The sequence below is a fragment of the Mirounga leonina genome, unplaced genomic scaffold (genome assembly GCF_011800145.1).
Source record: "Mirounga leonina isolate KUSES-001 unplaced genomic scaffold, KU_Mleo_1.0 Mir_82, whole genome shotgun sequence".
In the NCBI taxonomy this organism is placed as follows: domain Eukaryota; kingdom Metazoa; phylum Chordata; class Mammalia; order Carnivora; family Phocidae; genus Mirounga; species Mirounga leonina.
The window spans coordinates 9,948,430-9,971,340 of record NW_023270825.1 but is presented as its reverse complement, the minus strand read 5'-3'; the positions used below and the strand labels follow the sequence as shown (position 1 = coordinate 9,971,340).

The following is a 22,911-nucleotide window of genomic DNA, read 5'->3' as shown; positions in this document are numbered from 1 at the left end:
ATAGTTACAGAATATTTTTTCTTATGATGAGGACTTTTAAGATTTGGCAACTTTCAAATATGCAATACAATATTGTTACCTGTACTCACTATGCTGTACATTTCATTCCCACGACTTATTTATTTAATAACTGGAAGTTTGCACCTTTTTGACCACCTTGCCCCCTTTCATAGATTAATTCCTTAAACAGTTTTTGGCCCTCTAATCACTCAAGTCCTTCGAGCTGTGTGCTGTCCAGTATGGTAGCACTAGCCATGTTTGGCTATTTAAATTAAGTAAAATAAAATTAAAACTTCAGTTCCTCAGTTATACTGACCGTATTTTAAATTACAAACATTTCCATCATAGCAGAACCTTCTGCTTGACGTTGATGTCTTAGAGTCTTTGTGTTCGCCACAGAACTCTATTGTGCAGCCCTTATTGACTGTTTTGTATTCTATCAAATTATAATTCATCCCATCTTCTATCACGCGTCCAAGAAAGCTGGCCACGTTATATGCCTCCACTTTATCAGTGTGTGTCATTGTAATAACATCTTATTAGGGTGAATAAGCAGAAACTTAAAGTCTTGAATAAGAACCATTTGTGATTATATTATAAATGTTGTCTGTGTCCTGAAAGCATGTATATTGTGTTTCATTCTTTTAGAGGCAGCAGCTAGTATCCTATATTATTCTATGTAGAAATTAGTTCCTGTAATGTTACGTTTTAGGTGAATGAAGAAGTAATTTATCCCTTGAAATCTAGAGAAAAAGATTTTGTTAAGGTTTCTACAGTCACTACTGTGAAGTTTTTCTCATTAGTCCAGATCATTAGCTGGTTGCTTAAAATGGAAAACTATGTTAAAATTTATAAAGCTTAGGGGAGCCTGGGTGGCTCAGTCGGTTAAGCGGCTGCCTTCGGCTCAGGTCATGATCCCAGGGTGCTGGGATCGAGCCCCGCATCGGGCTCCCTGCTCGGCGGGAAGCCCGCTTCTCCCTCTCCCTCTGCCCCTCCCCCTGCTCGTGCTCTCTCTCTCTCTCTCTGAAAAGTAAATAAATAAAATTTTAAGGAGATTATAAAGTTTAATATAAATGTCTAGTCATTAAGATCTCTGTAGGTAATAATATTATCCTGGTGGAACTAGAATTGATTTAAATAATTATACAATTACTATTACTGTTTCTTATGTTTTTATCATGCTTTCCAACCAGATTGCCAGCCTCTGGACAGCAGGAGCCACGTCTCTGTGATTTTTCCTATTTTCTACAGCACCTGGCACCATGGCTTGTTTTTAATAAGCTCTTGCTATAATTTATTGAATTGATTTATTTTCTTCTGTTGCTTACTGTGCAGGACAGAACTTACAAAAAGCGTGGTGCTCCCTGAACTAATAGAACTCTCTAGGGATGAAGGCAGCAGTGTGCGTCTTGCAGCTTTTGAAACTCTGGTTAATCTGCTTGATGTATTTGATACAGGTAAATCTACATGTAGACACATCTTTGCTTCTGAAAGCAGTGTTTTTCCCTCTTTTGTATCACTGATAAGGGAGTAAAGGACGATAAAGGACAGAATTTCTTACATCGGATTTTGTGATGAACATTAAGCCTCCCTTCCTAAGAATTTGGCTTGGTAATTAGCCTCTAACTTGTTCAACTAATTGGCCCTAGGAAAGATGCTGACTAAAACAAGGTCTAAATTAGTTTCCCTACCTTAATATTTTAATGCTAGAAATCTCATGGCTATAGGAGGAGAAATCTGGGATGAGGTACTTGGGTGGGAATGGGTACAGAGGTATTTCTTAGCATTGTGTCAATCAAATCACAAAGACAGCTCCTCTGTGAGTGTATGACTAGACCTTTGACTAATGCTGGGCATTAATTTATTAGTAAACATTAACCATGTTGATATGGTGAAGTTTAGAGGAGTAAATATCAAGTACTCTGGTGCAAAACTCTATTGTGTAATTATAGGATTACATTTACTTGGATTAACAGCATTTTACCTGAACTAGGAGAGCCTGTTAAAGATTTTTGCAGTGTGGACAGTAATTATGTATGATTGCTACAGAATAATAATTTAGGCTATCTGATGGGCCAGAGGAGGAAAAACTATAATGCATGAAAAGAGAAATGAATGAATCTGCTTGTCCTAATTATGGGGCACCCCTGGGCATTCAGTCTAGGAACCTTGGCATCCTCTCTGCTCTCTTCCCCCTCACTGCTCACACTCGGTTATCACAGATCTGGGTCTGACCTGTGTTCTCGGCTTTCCCTGACATTCCTTCCATTCCTGGTACACGATGCTCCAATACCACTTGTCATTACCTTGGCATATTCGATTCTCCCACACCTCTAGCTTTTCTGCGTATTCTTTTCTCTCTGTTTTTTTTTTTTCTTCTATTTTCCCCCTAACCAACATCTCCTTCAGTGCTCATTGCAAATACAGTTTCCTCTCCGATATCTCTCTAAATGTCTTATGCCAAGAGTTGGCCAGCTATGGTCTACAGGCTAAATTCTGCTGCTCCCTGTTTATGTAAGTAAAGTTTATTGGAACATAGCCATGCCCATGTGGTTATGTATTGTCTGTAGCTGATTTTGTGTTGTGGTGACAGACTAGTTATGACAAATACACTGGGAAGCCTAGAACATTTACAAAAAACATGTGCAGACCCCTGCCTTATGACGACTATGAAAATAGTGATCACATCGTCTTATGATAGTTTTTGTGTTTGACTTCTTCGCTGGTCTGAGTTTCTCAAGTTCAGAGACCATGTATTACTCCTCTTTCTACTTCTACTTAATATAATGCTTGTTCTGTACGAAATACAATAAATGTTTGTCTAATGAATGTTGTTTAGTTAAAACAGTAGTTGTGGTACTGAACTGTGGTGAGAGTAACCAGAATAATAATACTAATAACCCCGTTGCTGCATTTTACTTAGTCCTGTCAGACCCTTAATAAAGCAGTGGTGCATTTCTGAAAGTTTAAGAGAACTATGGGAAATTCAGAGTTTTAGAATTAAGATGTAAATTTTGCTGATATATCAGCAATTTATAGCCAGCAGATATATTTAAAAATATTAATTAACTTCTGAGGCGCCTGGGTGGCTCAGTCAGTTGGGTGTCCAACTCTTGATTTCAGCTCAGGTCTTGATTGCAGGGTTGTGAGTTCAAGCCCTGCATTGGGCTCCGTGCTAGGCGTGGAGCCTACTTAAAAAAAAAAAAAATCGATTTGCTTCTTAAGGAAGTGTCTTCTAAGAAGTGAAAGTGAAGAAATTCAGTAAACAGGTGCACTGAAGTCTGAGCTCCTCCGCATGACATTAAGGTTTTTGATGATCTCAACTTTCCTCTCACTGCTTCTGTCCCCCACAGCTCTGCCACCATTGCTGACAGAAATTTTCTGTTGCTATGTGGCTAACATAGTAATTTTTCTTCCTGGGATCTGTGTGTATATATTAATTTCTCCATGTGCAGTGTGGGTGATTGGTCTGAAGTATGTTTTGTTTTGTTTTGTTTTCCAGATGACAGAAGTCAAACTATACTTCCCTTAGTGAAATCATTTTGTGAAAAATCTTTCAAAGCAGATGAATCAATTCTTATTTCCTTATCTTTCCATTTAGGAAAACTATGCCATGGACTATATGGTATGATATATCTTAAGATTTTCAAGATTTGTAGATAATTTTTTCCTTTTTCTTTTACCTCAGCCACTAAACTTCAGCTTTCCAGGTGTAAAACCTATCCTTTAAGTGTGTAAAATCTTAAGAGGCCTTAGATTTTTGATAGCATAATTTAGAACACATTGAAAAATGATTTTCCCCCAATAGAACCTATTTGAAAGAACAGTGACAGAATGAAGTAGGCATGGCCCTTTAAATTTCTGAATATTTTATACTTATGTATCAGTTGGCATATGATAATAGAAGCTCATTTATATTAACTATTGGTACATAGTAAGTATACCCTTATCAACTATTTGCTGTAATATATCATGTGAGCGTTTCAGCTTAGAATCAGCATAATACAACTTGGCATTTTGAACATATTACTCAGTTCTTAGCTTTCTATACTAATGTAAGCATAAATTAAGTTAGAACCATCTGGCATAGTAAAACATTTTTAAAAATGTATATTGTAGACTCTTAACAGGCTGTTGAAAGTAAGTACTACAGTATATGATGAGTTCCTATCCATTGATCAAAAATATTTTGAGTTTACTTTGCCATCCTTTAGATTGAGTTTTTAAGCGCCTCTCTGCAGAAACATATACATGTCTTTTCTGCAGACTGTTTTAGAATATTTATGATAAGTAAATAGCAGTAATGGCCCTGATGTATTATTATTGTAGTGACTTGTTGGTCTGTGGTATGATGTATGCTGTAGAAATTAATGCAGTTGTAATTCCTGCATTGTGTAGGTTATACTATCAAAATTAAAATTAAAATATTATTAAGATTAACATAAGGTGAAACAATTGACCTGTTGGGAGTTCTTCATGATAGGTACCCTTTCCTCTGTTGTTTTTATTTATGATCTTTAGCCATTTATTTGACTATTTTGCTCCAATTATGTATGTATTGTACTTTGCTTTTCTCTCTTTATTTTTGTTTTCAATTGAAATGTTGAACAAAGGTTTTACATTTGTTTTAGGAATTTTTACTCCAGATCAACACTTGAGATTTTTGGAGTTTTATAAGAAACTCTGTACATTGGGTTTGCAACAAGAAAATGGACACAATGAAAATCAGATTCCACCCCAAATCCTAGAGCAGGAGAAGAAATATATTTCTGTCCGGAAGAACTGTGCTTATAACTTCCCGGTAACAAATTGTGTATTTGTACTGACTAAACATTTTGATTATAACTCTAAAATATATGAATAGATAGCATTAAAAAGTATGGCCATATTTGACACCTGCTTAGCCTTATGTCTGGTATATGCAGTAGGTACTAAGTAATATTGGTATAATTTATATTTATCTTTATGTATAAATCAGAACTATATGCATGCATTTGGATCTTCCAAATATGATCTCTATCTAAATTATTGTTCAAAGGACATGATTTCAATATAAATGAAGTGATTGTAATATTAGGTACTAATGCATGTTTTTCTCTCCTTCCCGCTCATCTTCTCCCTTCCACCTCCACCAGGCCATGATTGTGTTTGTTGATCCTAAAAACTTCCACATGGAACTCTATTCTACATTCTTCTGCCTTTGTCATGACCCTGAAGTACCAGTCAGATATACTATTGCTATTTGCTTTTATGAAGTAAGTCTGAAGAAGTGAAATGACTTTACATTGGTTGTTAATTCTACCTATGTACACTAGGTGATTTTTTGATATTGTGTACACCTCTGTTTATAAAGGTTTATTACAAGATACGGGCTCCATATGTCTTTCATATTGTGGTCCTAAATGTTATTTTAAAATTCCCATAATTCTCTTAGTATGTTTATAGAATTCATTCACATAAGCACATTATAATCATTTATCATTTTTTTTTTAAGATTTTATTTATTTGACAGAGAGAGACACAGTGAGAGAGGGAACACAAGCAGGGGGAGGGTCAGAGGGAGAAGCAGACCCCCCGCTGAGCAGGGAGCCCGATGCGGGACTCGATCCCGGGACTCCGGGATCATGACCTGAGCCGAAGGCAGTCGCTTAACCAACTGAGCCACCCAGGCGCCCTCATTTATCATTTATTAATCCATTCATGTACTAAGTGCTTACTTTAAGCCAGACATTGTGGTATGAATATGGGTATTGCAACTTTGGAAGTAAAATCAGTTTTTATAGGCTTTACAATATTTATATTTAACTTTGTGTCTAAACTCAAGAACTTGAGAATAAATGGAAAATTGAGAGAGATTATTTAAATTTATTGTTTTTTAAAGGTTTTATTTATTTGAGAGAGAGAGCCGAGCGAGCATGAGCAGGGGGAGGGGTAGGGGGAGAGGGAGAAGCCAACTCCCCACTGAGCAGGGGAGCTCAATCCCAGGACCCTGGGATCATGACGTGAGCCGTAGGCAGATGCTTAACTGACTGAGCCATCCAGGCTCCCTACATTTATTGTTTTTACTGCAAATGGATCATGTTTCATGAACATAGCTGTTACGTTCACCTATTACAGCAACTCTCTGTAATGTAGGAGCAAAAGTGAATTTAAACTTTTTTTTTTTTTTAAGATTTTATTTATTTATTTGACAGAGAGAGAGATAGCGAGAGCAGGAACACAAGCAGGGGGAGCGGGAGAGGGAGAAGCAGGTTTCCCGCCGAGCAGGGAGCCTGATGCGGGGCTGGAGCCCGATGCAGGCTCCATCCCAGGACCCTGGGATCATGACCTGAGCTGAAGGCATACGCTTAACGACTGAGCCACCCAGGCACCCCTGAATTTAAACTTTTATGGTGAATGTTATTAATTGTTTAACACTTGAGGTTGAAATTTGGGTATGTCTTAGAGGTTCCCAGTAAGCACACGTATGCTGTAGTTGCAGTAAAGATGTATAAACTATAACTTAGCAACTTCAAAACGTAAACATCTCTTTTAAGTGGTATAATAAAATATTTCCTTTCTTTATAAGAGGTATCTAAATATTCTTAGTCTCAATGAGAAGGTTTCAGCCCCTTCCTTGCACTGTATTCCATAGCAGAGCATTGTTAGATCAGCTCAAAGTGCCCAAGGTACGTATAACATCATTATTATGTTGCTTAAGACTCTTGGCTGTTGGCTGAAAGTCTCTGCTTCTTTTCATTAACAGTTTTTCTGGTATGAATGAAATGTTCACTGTGCAAAATCTAGGAAATATTTCCTTTAAATGGTATAAATATTTAAAATAATTCCAGTGTTGCAAAATTAAGTCATCTTTGTAAATATAGTGGTAGAAATATTCTTTTGGAGGAGGGGAAAGAACAGAGGGCACTGCTAGCTGAGTGAACTCTGTCTCCACTGTGCATTAAGTGGGCATGTAGTCTTGGTTACTGTGCGTGCCTGTTAGATGAATGGTCTCCAGAGATGGTTCCATGAGGTTAGTATCTGAGAATGCAATATTTATATAATATTAGAGTTTTTACTTATGTTCATTTTTATCTCATCCTTTTAATATTTCATTTTTTATGTATTTTATAGTGGACACAATATGTTAACACCCTATAAATAAACATCTGAAATGTGTCCATAAAAATACTTCACTGGTAGGAGTGAGTTCGGATCATTGATCTAGCTCTTTGGTGGCTAGTTGCCCTGTTCTCTCAATCATACCATGTAGGTAGGCTGTTACTGATACTCCATAAAATAGATTGTTAGTCTAGGTTTATCCTTTTGAGTAGTGAGAATCCATTGGTGGATTTAAGTTTTTCTCACAGTGCTGTTGTTAAATTCTGATAGTTATTTTACCATGTCCTAACTTTATGCTTGTTTTTCAGAAACATATTATTTCGAAAATATTTTGAACAAGTCAGAAACAGCCCTGTAGAGCAAAGTTTTTTAGAACATTTTCTTTATCCAGGAAGCTTCCCTCCCCCGCAAATAAAATCTTACCCAGAAGCCCAATATGTAAAAACAAACAAACAAACAAACAAAACACCAAGCCCAAAAAAGAAAAAGCAAAAAAAAAGATGAAGTAGAAACTGGTGAATTTACCATTGTGGGTTCTGAGTTTGCCTGGAGGAAGAAAGAAGACTGTTCACAGGGGAGCTAGATTAGACCCTTCCAGCTCCTCTTGTGCTGATTAAAGTCTTTGATGGGAAAAATCTTCGGTGTCTTGCTTGCTTAGGAGTCCCCTCTATCCCTGTGTCACACTGACCTTCTGTAGTACTTACCCTCTTCGGGAGGCGCTGAAGCAGGATGAATGCTCATATGTCCTGTCAGACCCTGTTGACTGCTGTAAGACTTTAAAATATGAGCTAGAGGTGTCCATGGACTTACTGCTTGTGAAATGAAAATTATGACTGATAAATCCATCCTGTACTTTCTACGCCCATGTGGGCACTGACATTCCCACCCTCATGTGTCCACACTCCAGAGTGCTACAAAGCAGGCTAAAAAGCTGGTTTTCTATGCAATTAATTTTTTAGAAATCTAATTTTTACATTTATGTTGTAACCTAGTTTCATTTTAGAAGAAGTATCTAACAGGGATGTGTTTTGTAAAATATTATTATAACCTTTAAATGTCTAGTAGTTTTAAATCTGAGAGACTTTATTGTTGCATTTCAGGTATCTAAACTCCTGAATTCTGGAGTATATTTAATACATAAAGAATTAATAACATTATTACAAGATGAATCACTGGAGGTAATATCTTCTTACTCTTTGGTTTTTACTTCATGTTAAGTCTGAATATTATCAATGCCCTTCCCCTCTTCCCCCACACTTCCTAGGAATTGCATGAATTCTTTCAGCTGACTAGCCCCAAAAGCGTCAAGACAAGGTGCAGTTGTATCATAGACTGGAAATTGAGATCGTTAAAAAAATACTCAGTTTTAAAATATATATGTATATTTGTTTTTTTTTTTTTTAAGATTTTATTTATTTATTTATTTGACAGAGAGAGACACAGCAAGAGAGGGAACACAAGCAGGGGGAGTGGGAGAGGGAGAAGCAGGCTCCCCGCAGAGCAGGGAGCCCGATGCGGGACTCGATCCCAGGACCCTGGGATCATGACCTGAGCTGAAGGCAGTCGCTTAACCATCTGAGCCACCCAGGCGCCCCAGGAATCTGGATTTTTTTAAAAAAGATTTTATTTATTTGACAGAGAGAGACACAGCGAGACAGAGAGAGAGAGAGAGCATGAGCAGGGGGAGTGGGAGAGGGAGAAGCAAGCTTCCTGCAGAGCAGGGAGCCCGACGCGGGGCTCGATCCCAGGACCCCGGGATCATGACCTGAGCCGAAGGCAGTCGCTTAACCAACTGAGCCACCCAGGCGCCCCTGTATATTTGTTTATTAAGAATTTAGGACATGCCAAAAAGTAGACAAACAAAAGGATACCTTTAGTTCCAATTACTGTTTCTGTTTTGTTATATTTTTAAGTTTTTCTTTTTTTTTGCTATGAAAAAGTTTTTATTTTACTTAATTGCAATCCTATTTTATATCACATTTTACATCTTTTTTTTTTTTTTTCTCTCAGCATTGTTTAGGGAATATATTTGGGAAAACTGAAATACTTTATTTTGGTGCTGCATTTAGTATATCCTGTTCACCCAAATGACTGCTAGCTCAACTCATCAATAGTTACACATTGCTGAGGGTGTTATCTTACTTAAATTGCTTTTTAAAAGTTGAGAGGCAGTTTTTTGGCATATTGGTTGTATGGAAGTAGCTGTCTCAGATCTAGACTATTTGAACAATATCAAGGGGCAGGTATACTAATCTCTTTTCAAAGGTAGTTTTGATCAAGGCAGTTGATTATTTTTCTAAAATGTTACAGCAAGAAGATGGCAACGTAAGAAAATAGAAACTCCCTAAATGTTGTTTGGTAAATAATACTATTTCTGCACAGAAATTGACATATGAGGCTAACCTAAGATTAGAAAAACAGTAGTTGCCATAACAGTAATTGATATCTCTATTGAAAGGTACTAGATGCTCTTATAGATCATCTTCCAGAAATCCTTGAACTTATGTCTACTGGTGGAGAAAGCAGTATTCAAGAAAATAAGGTAAATCCCATGTATCAAAGAAGTTCCTGAATGTTTTAAATATGATCTTTCTCTATATAGAGTTGTTGTGGGGAATCAATGAGAGAATGTGTGGAAAACATTTAAAGTAGTGCTTGCCCCATAATAGCAGGTAGCTTAGTAAATGTCTCTTGGAGCTTCAACAGCCTGAATTTTCCCTACAATTATTCCATTACCATGATTCTTATTTATTGTCCTTGGGAGTTTACATTCATATTTCCAGTTTTTATTAGCATTAATTATTATTCTAAGAATAGCATCTGGTGAGGACAGAAGAGTAGGAATGTAGAAGGTCAAAATTTTCCAACAGCGAAATACAAGAGATTTTACTTTAGTTAGAAGGATTGAGTCCCATTCTCTATTTCAAAATTTTGTTTTCAGTGACCGTAAATTTTACTTATGGATCTTTTTGAAACGTGTTTGATTTTGCCAGATAATTATCTCCCTATGACAACTAAGATCCTCCTAGGTTCTGAAGTGAGTGAGAATATACCTCTCCCCAATGTATCGTAAGACTGAATAGTTTGACTGAATGCTGCAGTTGATTTATTATCATCAATCTTCTGATGTGCTTTTTTTCAGTTATCATCTCTGCCTGACTTGATCCCAGCCCTCACAGCTGCTGAGCAGCGAGCAGCAGCCTCCTTGAAATGGAGAACTCATGAGAAGCTACTACAGAAATATGCCTGTCTGCCGCATATCATATCAAGTGATCAGATTTATTATCGTTTCTTACAAAGAATGTTCACCATCATGATGACAAATGTGAGCCCAGTACCTTTTATCTAAATCTTTTGAACTCACACTTGATTTTGGGATTACCACATTCTCCCCATTCTCAAAATAGTACAACAAACTCTGTTTATTCCATTTTGCCCTGGAAAGATGTTATCCTCCCAGATCCCCGAGGGAGAAACTCAGATTTCCCCGTGCTTCTTCAGTAATGCTTATTTTTGAACATTGTCTACATAGCTGGGTTGAAGAATGAACAAGTGGTACCTTTACTTACCCTTTTTCCATATGTTGCCAAGGAGAGTGTAAACAGATTCACTTCAAACTTGATATAGTTCTTCTCAAAAGGCAGGTTGGCTGGAGTCTGTGATCTCGACTGCTAAGTCCCTCTTGCTCTGATATCCACCTTTTATGTGTCGTGGCCTCAGAGCTGACCTCAACTATGCCATGTTGCCAGACATCCCGTAAGTCCCTAAATCTTAGTGGTGTTGCTTTTTCTTTTATACCTCTAAAAAGTGGCTGTGTAACAGATAAAGCTTATATTAAAAACATGATGGCCTACTATGGATAACCTTAAAATTAGAGTCAAAAGCAGAAAAAAAAAAAAAAGGAAAAGTTTTGTACTCACATCCCCCAGAGAGTAAGTTGTCTACCTTTTTCACAAAAATTTCAGAGGTTTATTTAGCCTACAGTTCACTGTACATTTAATAGAATGTCTTCCTACCATTTTGGAAGTATGAAAAAGTTCCATATAACATGTACGTTTTAGAAACTGTTGAAAAAGTGCTTAATAGTGTCATTGTTCTCAATAAAAGGGAGATAATGAGATCTTGTAGCCATTTCAGAAAACCAAAATCAGGTTTAGCTTCAAAGATTAAAAAGAAAAAAAATAACGTTATTGGTGTCATTTACAACTTAAGAATACAGGCGTACATTTCATGAACTGACACTCTGCAGGTTAATTTCATTCATCAAAGCAAAGCCTAGAGCATGAAGGTTACATTATAGCTGTAATAGTCTTAAGAAATGACATCAGTGACTCCCTTATCAGAGGACAGTGCATGAGTGTGCCACATAGGAAATTTACATAAAATTGAGCAGAATTAATGAATTATTTTATTCAGAAATTACCTATTTGAGTACCTGCTATGTGTCAGGCACTGTTTGAGGAGGGAGGGATACAGGAGTGGATAAGACAGACAGACTCCTTCTCTTAACAGAGCTTGTGTTCTAAAGGGTGGTGGTATCAGGATACATAATACAACAGGATGAGTGATATATTTACAGATGCTGGTAAGTGCTGTGGTTTGATCTTAATTGTTTATCTCAGTGTGATGAGTTAGTAGGCATGCTGTGTTTACAGAGCTTAAGAATATATAATTATTCCATATTTTAACTTCTCTTATCAAGAAAGAGAAATGATTTACAACATAGAGTGCAAACAGAGTACCTGTAAGCCTAAGAGATTGTTTTACTATTTTCTTTTACAAGGCAGTAATTCCACAGTTAAAAGGAGATACATGATTATTATAGCACATTTTCCGTGATCAAAGAGGATGTTCTGGAGAAAAGAAAGATTTATATTTTTAATTCCACACCTAATGGTCATAATTCATTCATTCAGCAAAATTTATTGAGTGCTTACTATGTGCCAAGCACTACTATATTTTGGGTACCAGGATACAACAATGAACAAAAGAGACAAAGGGTGTATTATCACAGAACCTGAAATTCTACTGGAGACCGGCAGTAAAGCAACATACATCTAGAGTATGTCAGGGGTGAAAAGTACAGTGAAGCACAGTAAAGCAGGGTAGAGGATGAGGAACATGACAGAAAGGTAGTAGGATGCTATTGTGGAGATAGCAGTCAGGGAAACATCCTTTCTGATCAAGTATGCTTCATGCAGAGGCTTGAACAAAGTAAAGGAGTTACCAGGTGGATGAAGGACAAGCGAGAAGAGCAAAGAAAGTGTGGTTGCGTGAGGAGCAAGGAAGCTAAGGTGGCAGGTGGTGGAGAGATGAGGTAGGGGGGTGCCTGGTCCGTGATGTGGAATCTAGCTTGTATTCTCTGAAACAAGGAAAATCTTTAGAAGATTTTGAGGAATGACATTAACTTTTTTTTCTTTTGTTGTGAAAAAATTTTAAAGCTACAGAGAGGCAAAGAAAATACTGCGATGAACCTTCATGTAGAACCCAGTGAGACCGAACAATTGTTAACATTTTGCCATTATTCGCTTTTTCTATTTCATTGTGCTGAGGAATTTTAAATTATACATGTCATTGTATTTTATCTCTATAAACATTTCAATGTTCATCTCTAAAAAAAAGACATTCTCCTATATAATCACAGTATAATCATTACATTTTGCAAAATGGACAGTTATTCTTCAATACCATTTCATATCCATGTAGTTCACATTGTGTTCCCCAAACATATTTTATAGTTGTTTTATTCCGAATAGGATCCAATTAAGATCCTTTGGCTATTGCCTTTGACTGTTACAACTCTTAATTGTCTTTTAATTCAGAACAGACTCCCTTTCTCCCTTTTCCCACTTTTTCATGACATTGAATTGTGGAAGAGACTTCATCATCCTGTAGAATATTCCAATTCTGAATTTGTCAGATTGCTGTTTCACGGTGTTAGCTTGTTCACCTACTCTCAGTATTTCTTGTAAACGGAAAATTAGATCTAAAGACTTGCTGAATTTTAGGTTAAACATTTTTGGCAAGAATACTTCACAGATGCTGCTTTGTACTTTATGTCGCATCATCTCTGGACACGTGTTCCTCTGTAAGTGAGCTCAGAGTGGTTCTCCAGTGGTGACCGTTGTATCAGCCCACTGCAAAATTATGTTTTTCCCTTGCAAGGTGCACTGTAATCGGAAGCTGACACTTTGAACACTCTGAACACCAGTTTTCATCAACCTTATACCCATTAGGTTTAGCATCCACTGATGATCCTTCCTGAATCTGTTTATATTAGAACTTGCAGAGGAGTGATTTTTAAAAATTCTATCACTTCTGCATTTTTCATGGCATTCTTCTATGAAGAGATGCTTTACTTCATCCATGTGGCTAATCTGATTATGCTGAAATATATTTCCTCAGGTAATCTTTAGTTTTTTCCTCCTATGATCAATTTCCAGAGCTAGGAGTTGGTGTAGGAACCACTTCCAATGGTGACAACTGAGTTCTGTGTTGGTTTTGTTCTCTCTTTCAGGCTCATTCTCTAATATTAAATATTGTTTTAATCAACTGTGGTCATTATTGTTGTGCTCCAATTGTCACACCTTATTCAGGCTGGCTCTACGTGTTTTTGATATGATTACATTTATCTCTGATTTCTGGCCCAAAAGATAACTTATGTTATACTGTGAGGTACAAAATATACATATTTTTAAAATTTTTATTTTGTTTTATTATGTTATGTTAGTCACCATACAATGCATCATTAGTTTTTGATGTAGTGATCCATGATTCATTGCTTTCGTATAACACCCACTGCTCCATGCAGTACGTGTCCTCCTTAATACCCATCACCGGGCTAACCCATCCCCCAACCCCCCTCCCCTCTAAAACCCTCAGTTTGTTTCTTGGAGTCCATAGTCTCTCATGGTTCGTCTCTCCCTCCGATTCCCCCCCTTCCTTTTTCCTTTCCTTCTAATGTCCTCCATGCTATTCCTTATGCTCCACAAATAAGTGAAACCATATGATAATTGACTTTCTCTGCTTGACTTCTTTCACTTAGCATAATCTCCTCCAGTCCCATCCATGTTGACGTTAAAAGTTGGGTATTTATCCTTTCTGATGGCTGAGTAGTATTCCATTGTATATATGGACCACATCTTCTTTATCCACTCATCTGTTGAAGGGCATCTCGCTCTTTCCACAGTTTGGCTATTGCAGACATTGCTGCTATGAACATTGGGGTGTATGTGGCCCTTCTTTTTGCTACATCTATGTCTTTGGGGTAAATACCCAGTAGTACAATTGCTGGGTCATAGGGTAGCTCTATTTTTAATTTCTTGAGGAATCTCCACACTGTTTTCCAAAGTGGCTGTACCAATTTGCATTCCCACCAACAGTGGAAGAGGGCTCCCCTTTCTCCACAACCTCTCCAACATTTGTTGTTTCTTGCCTTGTCAATTTTTGCCATTCTAACCGGTGTAAGGTAATATCTCAATGTGGTTTTGATTTGGATTTCCCTGAAGGCTAATGATGATGAACATTTTTTCATGTGTCTGTTAGCCATTCATACGTCTTCTTTGGAGAAGTGTCTGTTCATGTCTTCTGCCCATTTTCGACTTGAAAAATCAGCGCTTTGTCTGTAGTGTCATTTGCAAATATCTTCTCCCATTTTGTGGGTTGCCTCTTTGTTTTCTTGACTGTTTCCTTTGCTGTGCAGAAGCTTTTTATCTTGACAAAGTCCCAAAAGTTCATTTTTGCTTTTGCTTCGCTAGCCTTTGGAGATGTATCTTGAAAGAAGTTGCTGTGGCCGATGTCGAAGAGGTTACTGCCTATGTTCTCCACTAGGATTTTGATGGATTCCTGTCACACATTGACGTCTTTCATCCATTTTGAGTTTATCTTTGTGTATGGTGTTAGAAAATGGTCGAGTTTCATTCTTCTGCATATAGCTGTCCAATTTTCCCTGCACCATTTATTGACGAGACTGTCTTTTTTCCATTGCATATTTTTTCCTGCTTTGTTGAAGATTATTTGATCATAGAGTTGAGGGTCCATATCTGGGCTCTCTATTCTGTTCCATTGGTCTATATGTCTGTTTTTGTGCCAGTACCATGCTGTCTTGGTGATCACTGCTTTGCAGTATAGCTTGAAATCAGACAACATGATGTCCCCAGCTTTGTTTTTCTTTTTCAACATTTCCTTGGCGATTCGGGGTCTTTTCTGATTCCATACAGATTTTAGGTTGTTTGTTCCAGCACTTTGAAAAATGTCATTGGAATTTTGATCGGGATGGCATTGAAGGTATAGATTGCTCTGGGTAGCATAGACATTTTAACAATGTTTATTCTTCTGATCCATGAGCGTGGAATGTTTTTCCATCTTTTGGTGTCTTCTTCAATTTCTTTCATGAGTGTTTTGTAGTTCCTAGAGTATAGATCCTTTACCTCTTTGGTTAGGTTTATTCCGAGGTATCTTCCTTTCCTGATTAAAACTCTTCAGAGTATAGGGATAGAGGGAACATTCCTCAAGTTCATAAAATCCATCTGTGAAAAACTCAGAGCGAATATCATCCTCAATGGGGAAAAGATGAGAGCCTTTCCCTTAAGATCAGGAACATGTCAAGGATGCCCATTCCTGCCACTATTGTTCAACATAGTAGTAGAAGTCCTAACAACAGCAATCAGACAACAAAAAGAAATAAAAGGTATTCAAATTGGCAAAGAAGAAGTCAAACTCTTTCTCTGCAGATGACATGATACCTTATGTGGAAAACCCAAAAGATTCCACCCCCAAATTACTAGAACTCATACAGCAATTTCAGTAATGTGGCAGGATACAAAATCAATGCACAAAGGGCGCCTGGGTGGCTCAGTTGGTTAAGCGACTGCCTTCGGCTCAGGTCATGATCTGGGAGTCCCGGAATCAAGTCCCGCATCAGGCTCCTTGCTCGGCAGGGAGTCTGCTTCTCCCTCTGACCCTAGCCCCTCTTGTGCTCTCTCACTCTCACTCTCTCTCAAATAAATAAAATAAAACCTTTAAAAAAAATCAGTGCACAGAAATCAGTTGCTTTTTTATACACTAGCAATGCAACTGTAGAAAGAAAAATTAGAGAATCGATTCCATTACAATAGCACCAAAACCCAAAATATACATATTTTCATATGACTAGTATTTATGTGTTTGAAATTCTGTTAGAATACACAAAATGAAAGAAAAGAATAACATGTTTTTATTTAGTTCATTTATCTAAAATTCATTTTTTAAAATTCCTGTGATGCTTCTGTTTATGCACATTTCTTAAACTTTCTGTTCTAATTCATAGTGAATATTCTCCTTTTACATTTAACACATTAAAAATGCACAGAATAATACTCAATAGTGAGAAATAGCTTGTATAAAACACGAGAGGAGGTAGCAGGCAACACACTCCCAGCAATGTAAAGTTTTATTTTACTTGAATTTCAAGGATCCTATAATAGCACTATAATACTCTGAATCTTCAAGAGTTAAATATTATAGTATTTTTATGTAAGCCAAGATGGTGAACATGAATTTTATACTGGACATAATATATCTGGTTGAGAGATTTTTCTCTAATATGTAACCTGAACCCAAACCCAGGAAAGATAGATGATTGAATTCATTTAAAATTAATTAATTGTGCCCAGTGGTGTGACAGAAATTCAGAAGACAAAGGAGTATATAGAACACTAGTAAGAGTTACTGAGATGGTGTCCCTTGGATTCTAAGTTTTATCTGTGGTATGGACCAGGGATCTCAATGAATGACACTGAGGCAGAAGAGGCAGAAGCAAACCAGAAAGATTGAAAAGTATACCTGATCATGGGATCTCTAGGTTTCTATTTTAGAAGTGGCACATTTTTGGTGATGTATCTGACACAGGGCATGTTCTTGCAAATACTTGTCCAGGGAATGGCTAAGAGAGTGGGTGGCTGAGAGGTATTGGGGGAGAATGTCACTTAAGCTGAAGTGGCAGAGAAAGGATAGTCAAATATAAATCAGATCGGGATGATTTGAAAATGACTGTGCCAAACTACATTAACTTTGTAATGTGATACTTAGGTTGATTTGCCTGAGTGATATTAACATTAAATTATGAAGACACTAACACAGTGATCTGAGAGGCAGACAACATTGCTCTTGCTTTTAGCCAAAACTGAAAATTGATTTGTGGAGCAAAATTATGCTATTAGATTGATTTAATTGTCTTTCTTACCTATTTCTTTAAGAATGTCTTGCCTGTTCAAAAGGCAGCTTCACGAACTCTATGCATTTTTCTGCGTTATAATCGTAAACAAGAACAGAGACATGAGGTCATTCAAAAATTAATTGAACGTAAGTAATCATTGCCTCTCATTTTGAAAAACAAAGTAAACTGGCCTTAGTTAGCTCTGACTGACTTTATCAATTTTGCCATGAATAGTTAAGCTGATATTGGTAAATACCTGGAGTGTGTTTGTCTTTGAGTTTTGTAGGTTAATTTTTTTTGGTTTTAGCAATCTATATGACAGGATCAGTCTGTGATGAATGGAAGTAATAATTGGTCTGGGCCTCCTTTAGTGAGTTTCTACACTTGAGAAATTAAATTTATGTTGAAAGTCTAGTTTCTACCCTGATGAAATAGCATTTGGAACTAAAATGTGAGTAGAATATCCATGAATGTAGTCATTTATTTTATGTTTTTATTTTAAATATTAACAGAATGAGGGGGTTTTTGGTTTGTTTCCTTGAGTAGAGTTGATAGTACACATAAATATGAATGGTAAGCCTAGGTGGTTCATGTCTTAAAAAAATTAAGTCAATTAACAAATGCAAATTTATTTTAATTTACTAAGGGCTAAAATCAAAATAAAAACCTTTAGTTGGAGTGTTAATTCTAGAAACAGTGGCACACACTTATATATCCTTTTTAATTACTGTATACTTGCTTTGACCATAGTGTCTTAATGTTTTTATTAAACTCTGTTTTCCAGCATAGGTAGGTAATGGGATTTTCTAGTTACTGGAGTTTACCATTTTAAGTATGAATCACCACTTTTCAAAAAATTAGAGTATATAAAATTCTATTTAAGAAAAATTATGCTTGGTATACTTTAATCTTTCTCTTTTTTACTCTACTTTAATTTTCATTTTTCAGTGATAGGACCACACATTTAGAATCAGTTTTATTTTGTAACGAGATTCTGTTTGGATTTAAATACTAAGAATTTTGCTTTTGAACATTTGTGTAATTAGGGAGAAAATAATCCTTTAAATGTTAACCTGAATTATTGCCAGTAATACAGTGTTTACATATGACTTAAACCACTTCAGAGCATTCTTATGAAAATGAGACAAAGAAAATAGTTAATTTGATTGATCAAATATAACTTCAAAGTTTGAAATTATACAAACTTGCATTTGAATTCCAACTCTGCACCAGCCAGCTCTGTGACTTTAACCTCTGAATCTCCTCTCAGGAGGATAAATCTATGCTTATTCCATTGGATTGCTTTTTAGGATTAAATGTGATAATACGTTTAAAGTACTCAGCACATAATGGGTGATCAAAAATAGTTTATATATTCAGTACTTAAAAATTACATATTTTTTCTGGTTTTTGAGATGTCATTATTTTGGAAGTCTACAAATCTGGAGTGTATAATATGATTTTTTTCTCTTACCTCTTGTATTTGCTAAACAATTGTGGATACAAAGAAACCTGTCATGGATTTTGTGTGTTTGATTTTGTCACATATAATTTCGTGTAGGAAAAATTAAACTTCTCTTTTTTGTTATTGTTGTTTCTAGAACTGGGCCAAGGAAAAAGTTATTGGAATAGACTTCGATTTTTGGATACCTGTGAATTTATTATAGAGATCTTTTCCAAATCATTTTTCTGTAAATATTTCTTTCTACCTGCTATTGAACTGACACATGATCCTGTGGCAAATGTGAGGTATGGTACCAATCCAAGATAATACTTGAAAAAATTGTACTTTTAAATTTATCTTCTATAATATATCTACTTATCTAATATAATGAACATGCAAAATCTTTTTCATAGTCAGTTTAAAAAGACAAGTAAATAATTTATACTTACTTTGAAATTCCTAGTAGTCCTAGTTAATGAGCCTCAGTAGGACTTGGAAGCATAATCTTTTTTTAACTGTCCCAGGTCTTTTGTTTAATGGGTTGAGAGGGCAGTAGTCAAAGCCAGACTGGCAGGCTTCTCCTGACACTTGGATACACACATTGACATCAGGAGAAGGTTGAGTAGATATTCTTAATTTATGGATCTTCTAAGACTAAAGAAAAAATAGCTCAAAGTTGGCTTGGCGAAGTTCTGTCCATTTTTAGGGGCAATCAAGAGATTGGCTTTTGTTTTATATTTTCAGTGTAAGAAAATACAGAAAATGCCACTGCACTGGCTTCAGTATTTTGTGCATCTTATCTGTGCTAAATCACTAATGAACCTAACTACGTTGTTAACATTTTGCAAATTAAAGTTGTGACTCTAGAAAAACAGCTCCCAGTGTGATGAACTATCACTTACCAAGCAGTTGACAAAAATTATTTGAAAGGAAATGAAATCATCTTTACCCAGGTCAATATGACTTAAAAGCATAGCACTGGCCCTAAGAGAAAGCAACCTGCCAATTCAAAAACGAAATGAAGATTAATTGAACATTGCTCCATGAGGATTGGTTATTTTGGGGGGTAAGAGATCATTGCATAGCAATTTGTCTTGGTTTCCACTCTTCTGCCTGGGCAGCTGCCAGCCCAACAAATGGGTCCAGCAACACCATATACTAATTAGCTTTTGGATACAAAAGTGTTTGCCCAACTGAATAGAGATGTGTAGATAGAGTGAAAGCCATCACAGGCAAGAGTGGTGGGATCATGCAGGTAGGAGGAAGGTTTCAAGCCACACCACCTGAGCTGATTTCCAGCTCTCTACTAGCTGTGTGTCTTTGGGCAAGTTACATAATCTCTCTGCACACTGATTTCCTTAGTTACCCAATTCATAGGGTGTTCTGACGGATAAATACCTGAGATAATGTACGTAAAGAATTTAGATTACCAGAAAGGTGTGATACCTAATCTTAAAATCTTTATAATCTCATGGGCCCAGGATTCTCACAGAGATAAATCAGCACTATGGCTTTCTGTACCTTCTGTTGAATATAGGTTTTCTAGACCTGCCTTGAGTTATGAAGAATGAAGTATGCATAGCCTGTTGTTTCTGTTTTTCCTTAAGTGAATGTTTAAAATTTGAATTCACTGAGTCTAGATAATATGAAGGCTGGAAAGACTACTGGTATTCAAAGGAAAATGCAAAAAAATTCTCTTTGGGGCAACTGGGGCCTCTTAATTTAGAGACAGCATCCCCAGGATCCGTGGTGAGCTCTGAATGAGTTTGAGACCATTATTGCTATGGACGGAGCTGAAAATTCTGGAGAAGAGCCTCTTTCGCCTTTTCGCTTGAATAAAAAGCAAATCTTATGGTGTATGAAGAATCCTCAACTGTAAGCTTAGCTGACAAAGCATTCTGGAAACTCTAGGAATGGGACTTGGTTGTCTCAGGTTTGGCATAGGAGTAAAAAAATAGTATCTGGAGAGCACTCAGATGAATGAATGAATACAGCAGCCAAAACATAAGCAACCGCCTAGCATCCCTCTCTAAAACCAGCCCTGGCAGAGCGATAGAGAAGTAGCTTAGCGAAGCAGAGCATTTTCTGCACTGCCTCTTCTGTTCTTCCCTGGATTGCCTCTCCCCTCTCTGGCATTCTTCAGTCTGCGTGTTGCTTCCTTATCCATGCGGTATCGCCTGGGATGGTGCCTACAGTCTCTGCTTTTATCTTTTCTTCTCAAACTGCATATATGGCCCCAGTGATCTGTCCAGTCTCATGGCTTGCATATCATCTGTGTGCTGAAGATTCCTGACGATATGTCTCCAGCATGGACGTCCATCCTGGACGGGAGCCACGTTGAGCTAGCTGCCCCCTGAGCATTTCCATGGCATGTCCCACAAGCACCTCAGATTCAGTCTGTCCAAAAGTAAATCCCCGTCTCCTGCACCCACACCCACCCTTGCTCCTTCTGCAGTGGTCTCCATCTGAGCCAATAACCACTGCATCTTGCTACCTGCTCAGGTCAAAACCTTACCCCCTTTCTGCCACTCCAGCTGCAGTTCCTCAGCACATCCTGCTGCTTGCAAAGATACTGAGTCCAACCACTGCTCGCCACCTGACTGCTACCACGCTAGTTCAGGTGGCCACCCTCTCCTGCCTGAATTACTACTAGAGCCTCCCTGTTGTTTCCCTCTGTCCCCGACCATCTACAGGCTCCTCTCAGACCAGTAGTCAGATGACCCTTCCAACACGTTAAGTCAGATCACTTCACTCCTCTGTGCAAAATTCTCCATGGCTTCTTATGGTGCTCAAAGGAAAAGCCAGGCTCCATGCCGTGGCCTACAAGGCCCTGAACGAGCTGGCCTCCTGTTGCAAGTTTGGGCCAATATGGGGTGACAGCCAAGGCAAGCTCCCCCTGTAGGGCATTTGCGCTACTGCAGGCCCCTGCCTGTAATGCTCTTCTCCAGATGTTCACATTACTTGTTCCCTCATTTTCTTTAAGGCTTTGCTTAAATCACATCTTTTCAGTGAAACCTTCACTGAAACCCTCTATGACCACGTGTTTTAAAATTGTAACACCCCTCCTCTGGTACTCCCTCATCCTTCCCTGCTTTCTTTTTCTCCACAGCACTTAGCACTGTCTGATAGACATTTTACTTATTTCCGTATTGTTTCTTCCCTACCCCATACTACGGGGAAAGTTCCACGAGAGCAGAGGATTTGTTGGTTTCATTCACTGTTGTATCTCCGCACCCAGAATAATGCATGCTTGACTCATCACAGGCACTCCATAAACATTTGCTACACAATAAATAAACTCCCACGCTATCCGCTCTCCGGAGTTTGAATTTTCTTTCAATGTCATGTTACTATTATTCTTAGTTATTAAATGCATTCAAAAGCAAATACCATTTAATTTATTATAGAATGAAACTTTGCTACTTGTTGCCCAAAGTGAAATCTACCCTGAAGATCCCTGCAGATAAGCATCTGCTTCAGCAGTTAGAAATGTGTGTGAGGAAACTCCTCTGTCAAGAAAAAGATAAGGATGTTCTGGCTATTGTAAAAAGAGTAAGTATCACTCTTACCACCATGTCTGCCTGTCTTGCATGGAGAAAGTGTCAATCTTCACTTCCCTGTTTTAGCTTGACAGGATAGCAATGTGTTAAAATACTTACATTGTTGCTAGAGTAGGATTAGTAACTGACTTGGCTGATGTGTGCTGCACCTGGTAAAGTTCCTTCCCAAGGGCACTCAGACGCTCAACTTCTGTTACTAGTAATACAAGCGCCATGAGAGAGAGCTTGGGACATTTGAGGTACTTAATAAATACTGGTCAACCAAATGCTTCAGCCACCAGACTTGATTTATAAGGGATTATAATCCAGGAAGACTTTGTTGGTAAAATGGGGGAAGTCACACTTCATAGAAATTTAGCCCTGGAAGGGCCTTCGTGATCGGTTTGATTTTTGCTTCAAAAGCTCTAGGCCTAGAGATAGTAAATGTCTGCTTGAGATCATATTAGCAAGTTGCAGAGCTGGGGCCCGAATATGGATCTCTTACCCTGAGTGCATGCCTTTTTCAGTAATGTAACATCATGTCTTACGGGTTTTTTGTTTGTTTTGTTTTAGCCCGGGATCTTACATGGATTGTTTGGGGATGTTAGAAACTAAAAGAGTAAAAATTTGGG

General features: G+C 37.5%; 1 protein-coding gene across 1 annotated transcript in view; it reads left to right on the top strand.

The window, feature by feature from the left end:
* The window catches only part of PPP4R4 (protein phosphatase 4 regulatory subunit 4), a 103,169-nt gene that overhangs the window by 60,355 nt on the left and 19,903 nt on the right, over nucleotides 1-22,911 (top strand). Inside the window, exons 8-17 of the mRNA XM_034992381.1 lie at nucleotides 1,336-1,457; nucleotides 3,503-3,625; nucleotides 4,632-4,801; nucleotides 5,136-5,255; nucleotides 8,202-8,279; nucleotides 9,560-9,643; nucleotides 10,244-10,426; nucleotides 17,337-17,442; nucleotides 18,898-19,045; nucleotides 22,148-22,292. Of these exons, the coding sequence (XP_034848272.1) occupies nucleotides 1,336-1,457; nucleotides 3,503-3,625; nucleotides 4,632-4,801; nucleotides 5,136-5,255; nucleotides 8,202-8,279; nucleotides 9,560-9,643; nucleotides 10,244-10,426; nucleotides 17,337-17,442; nucleotides 18,898-19,045; nucleotides 22,148-22,292 (1,279 nt within the window). The remainder of the gene's footprint in view (nucleotides 1-1,335; nucleotides 1,458-3,502; nucleotides 3,626-4,631; nucleotides 4,802-5,135; nucleotides 5,256-8,201; nucleotides 8,280-9,559; nucleotides 9,644-10,243; nucleotides 10,427-17,336; nucleotides 17,443-18,897; nucleotides 19,046-22,147; nucleotides 22,293-22,911) is intronic.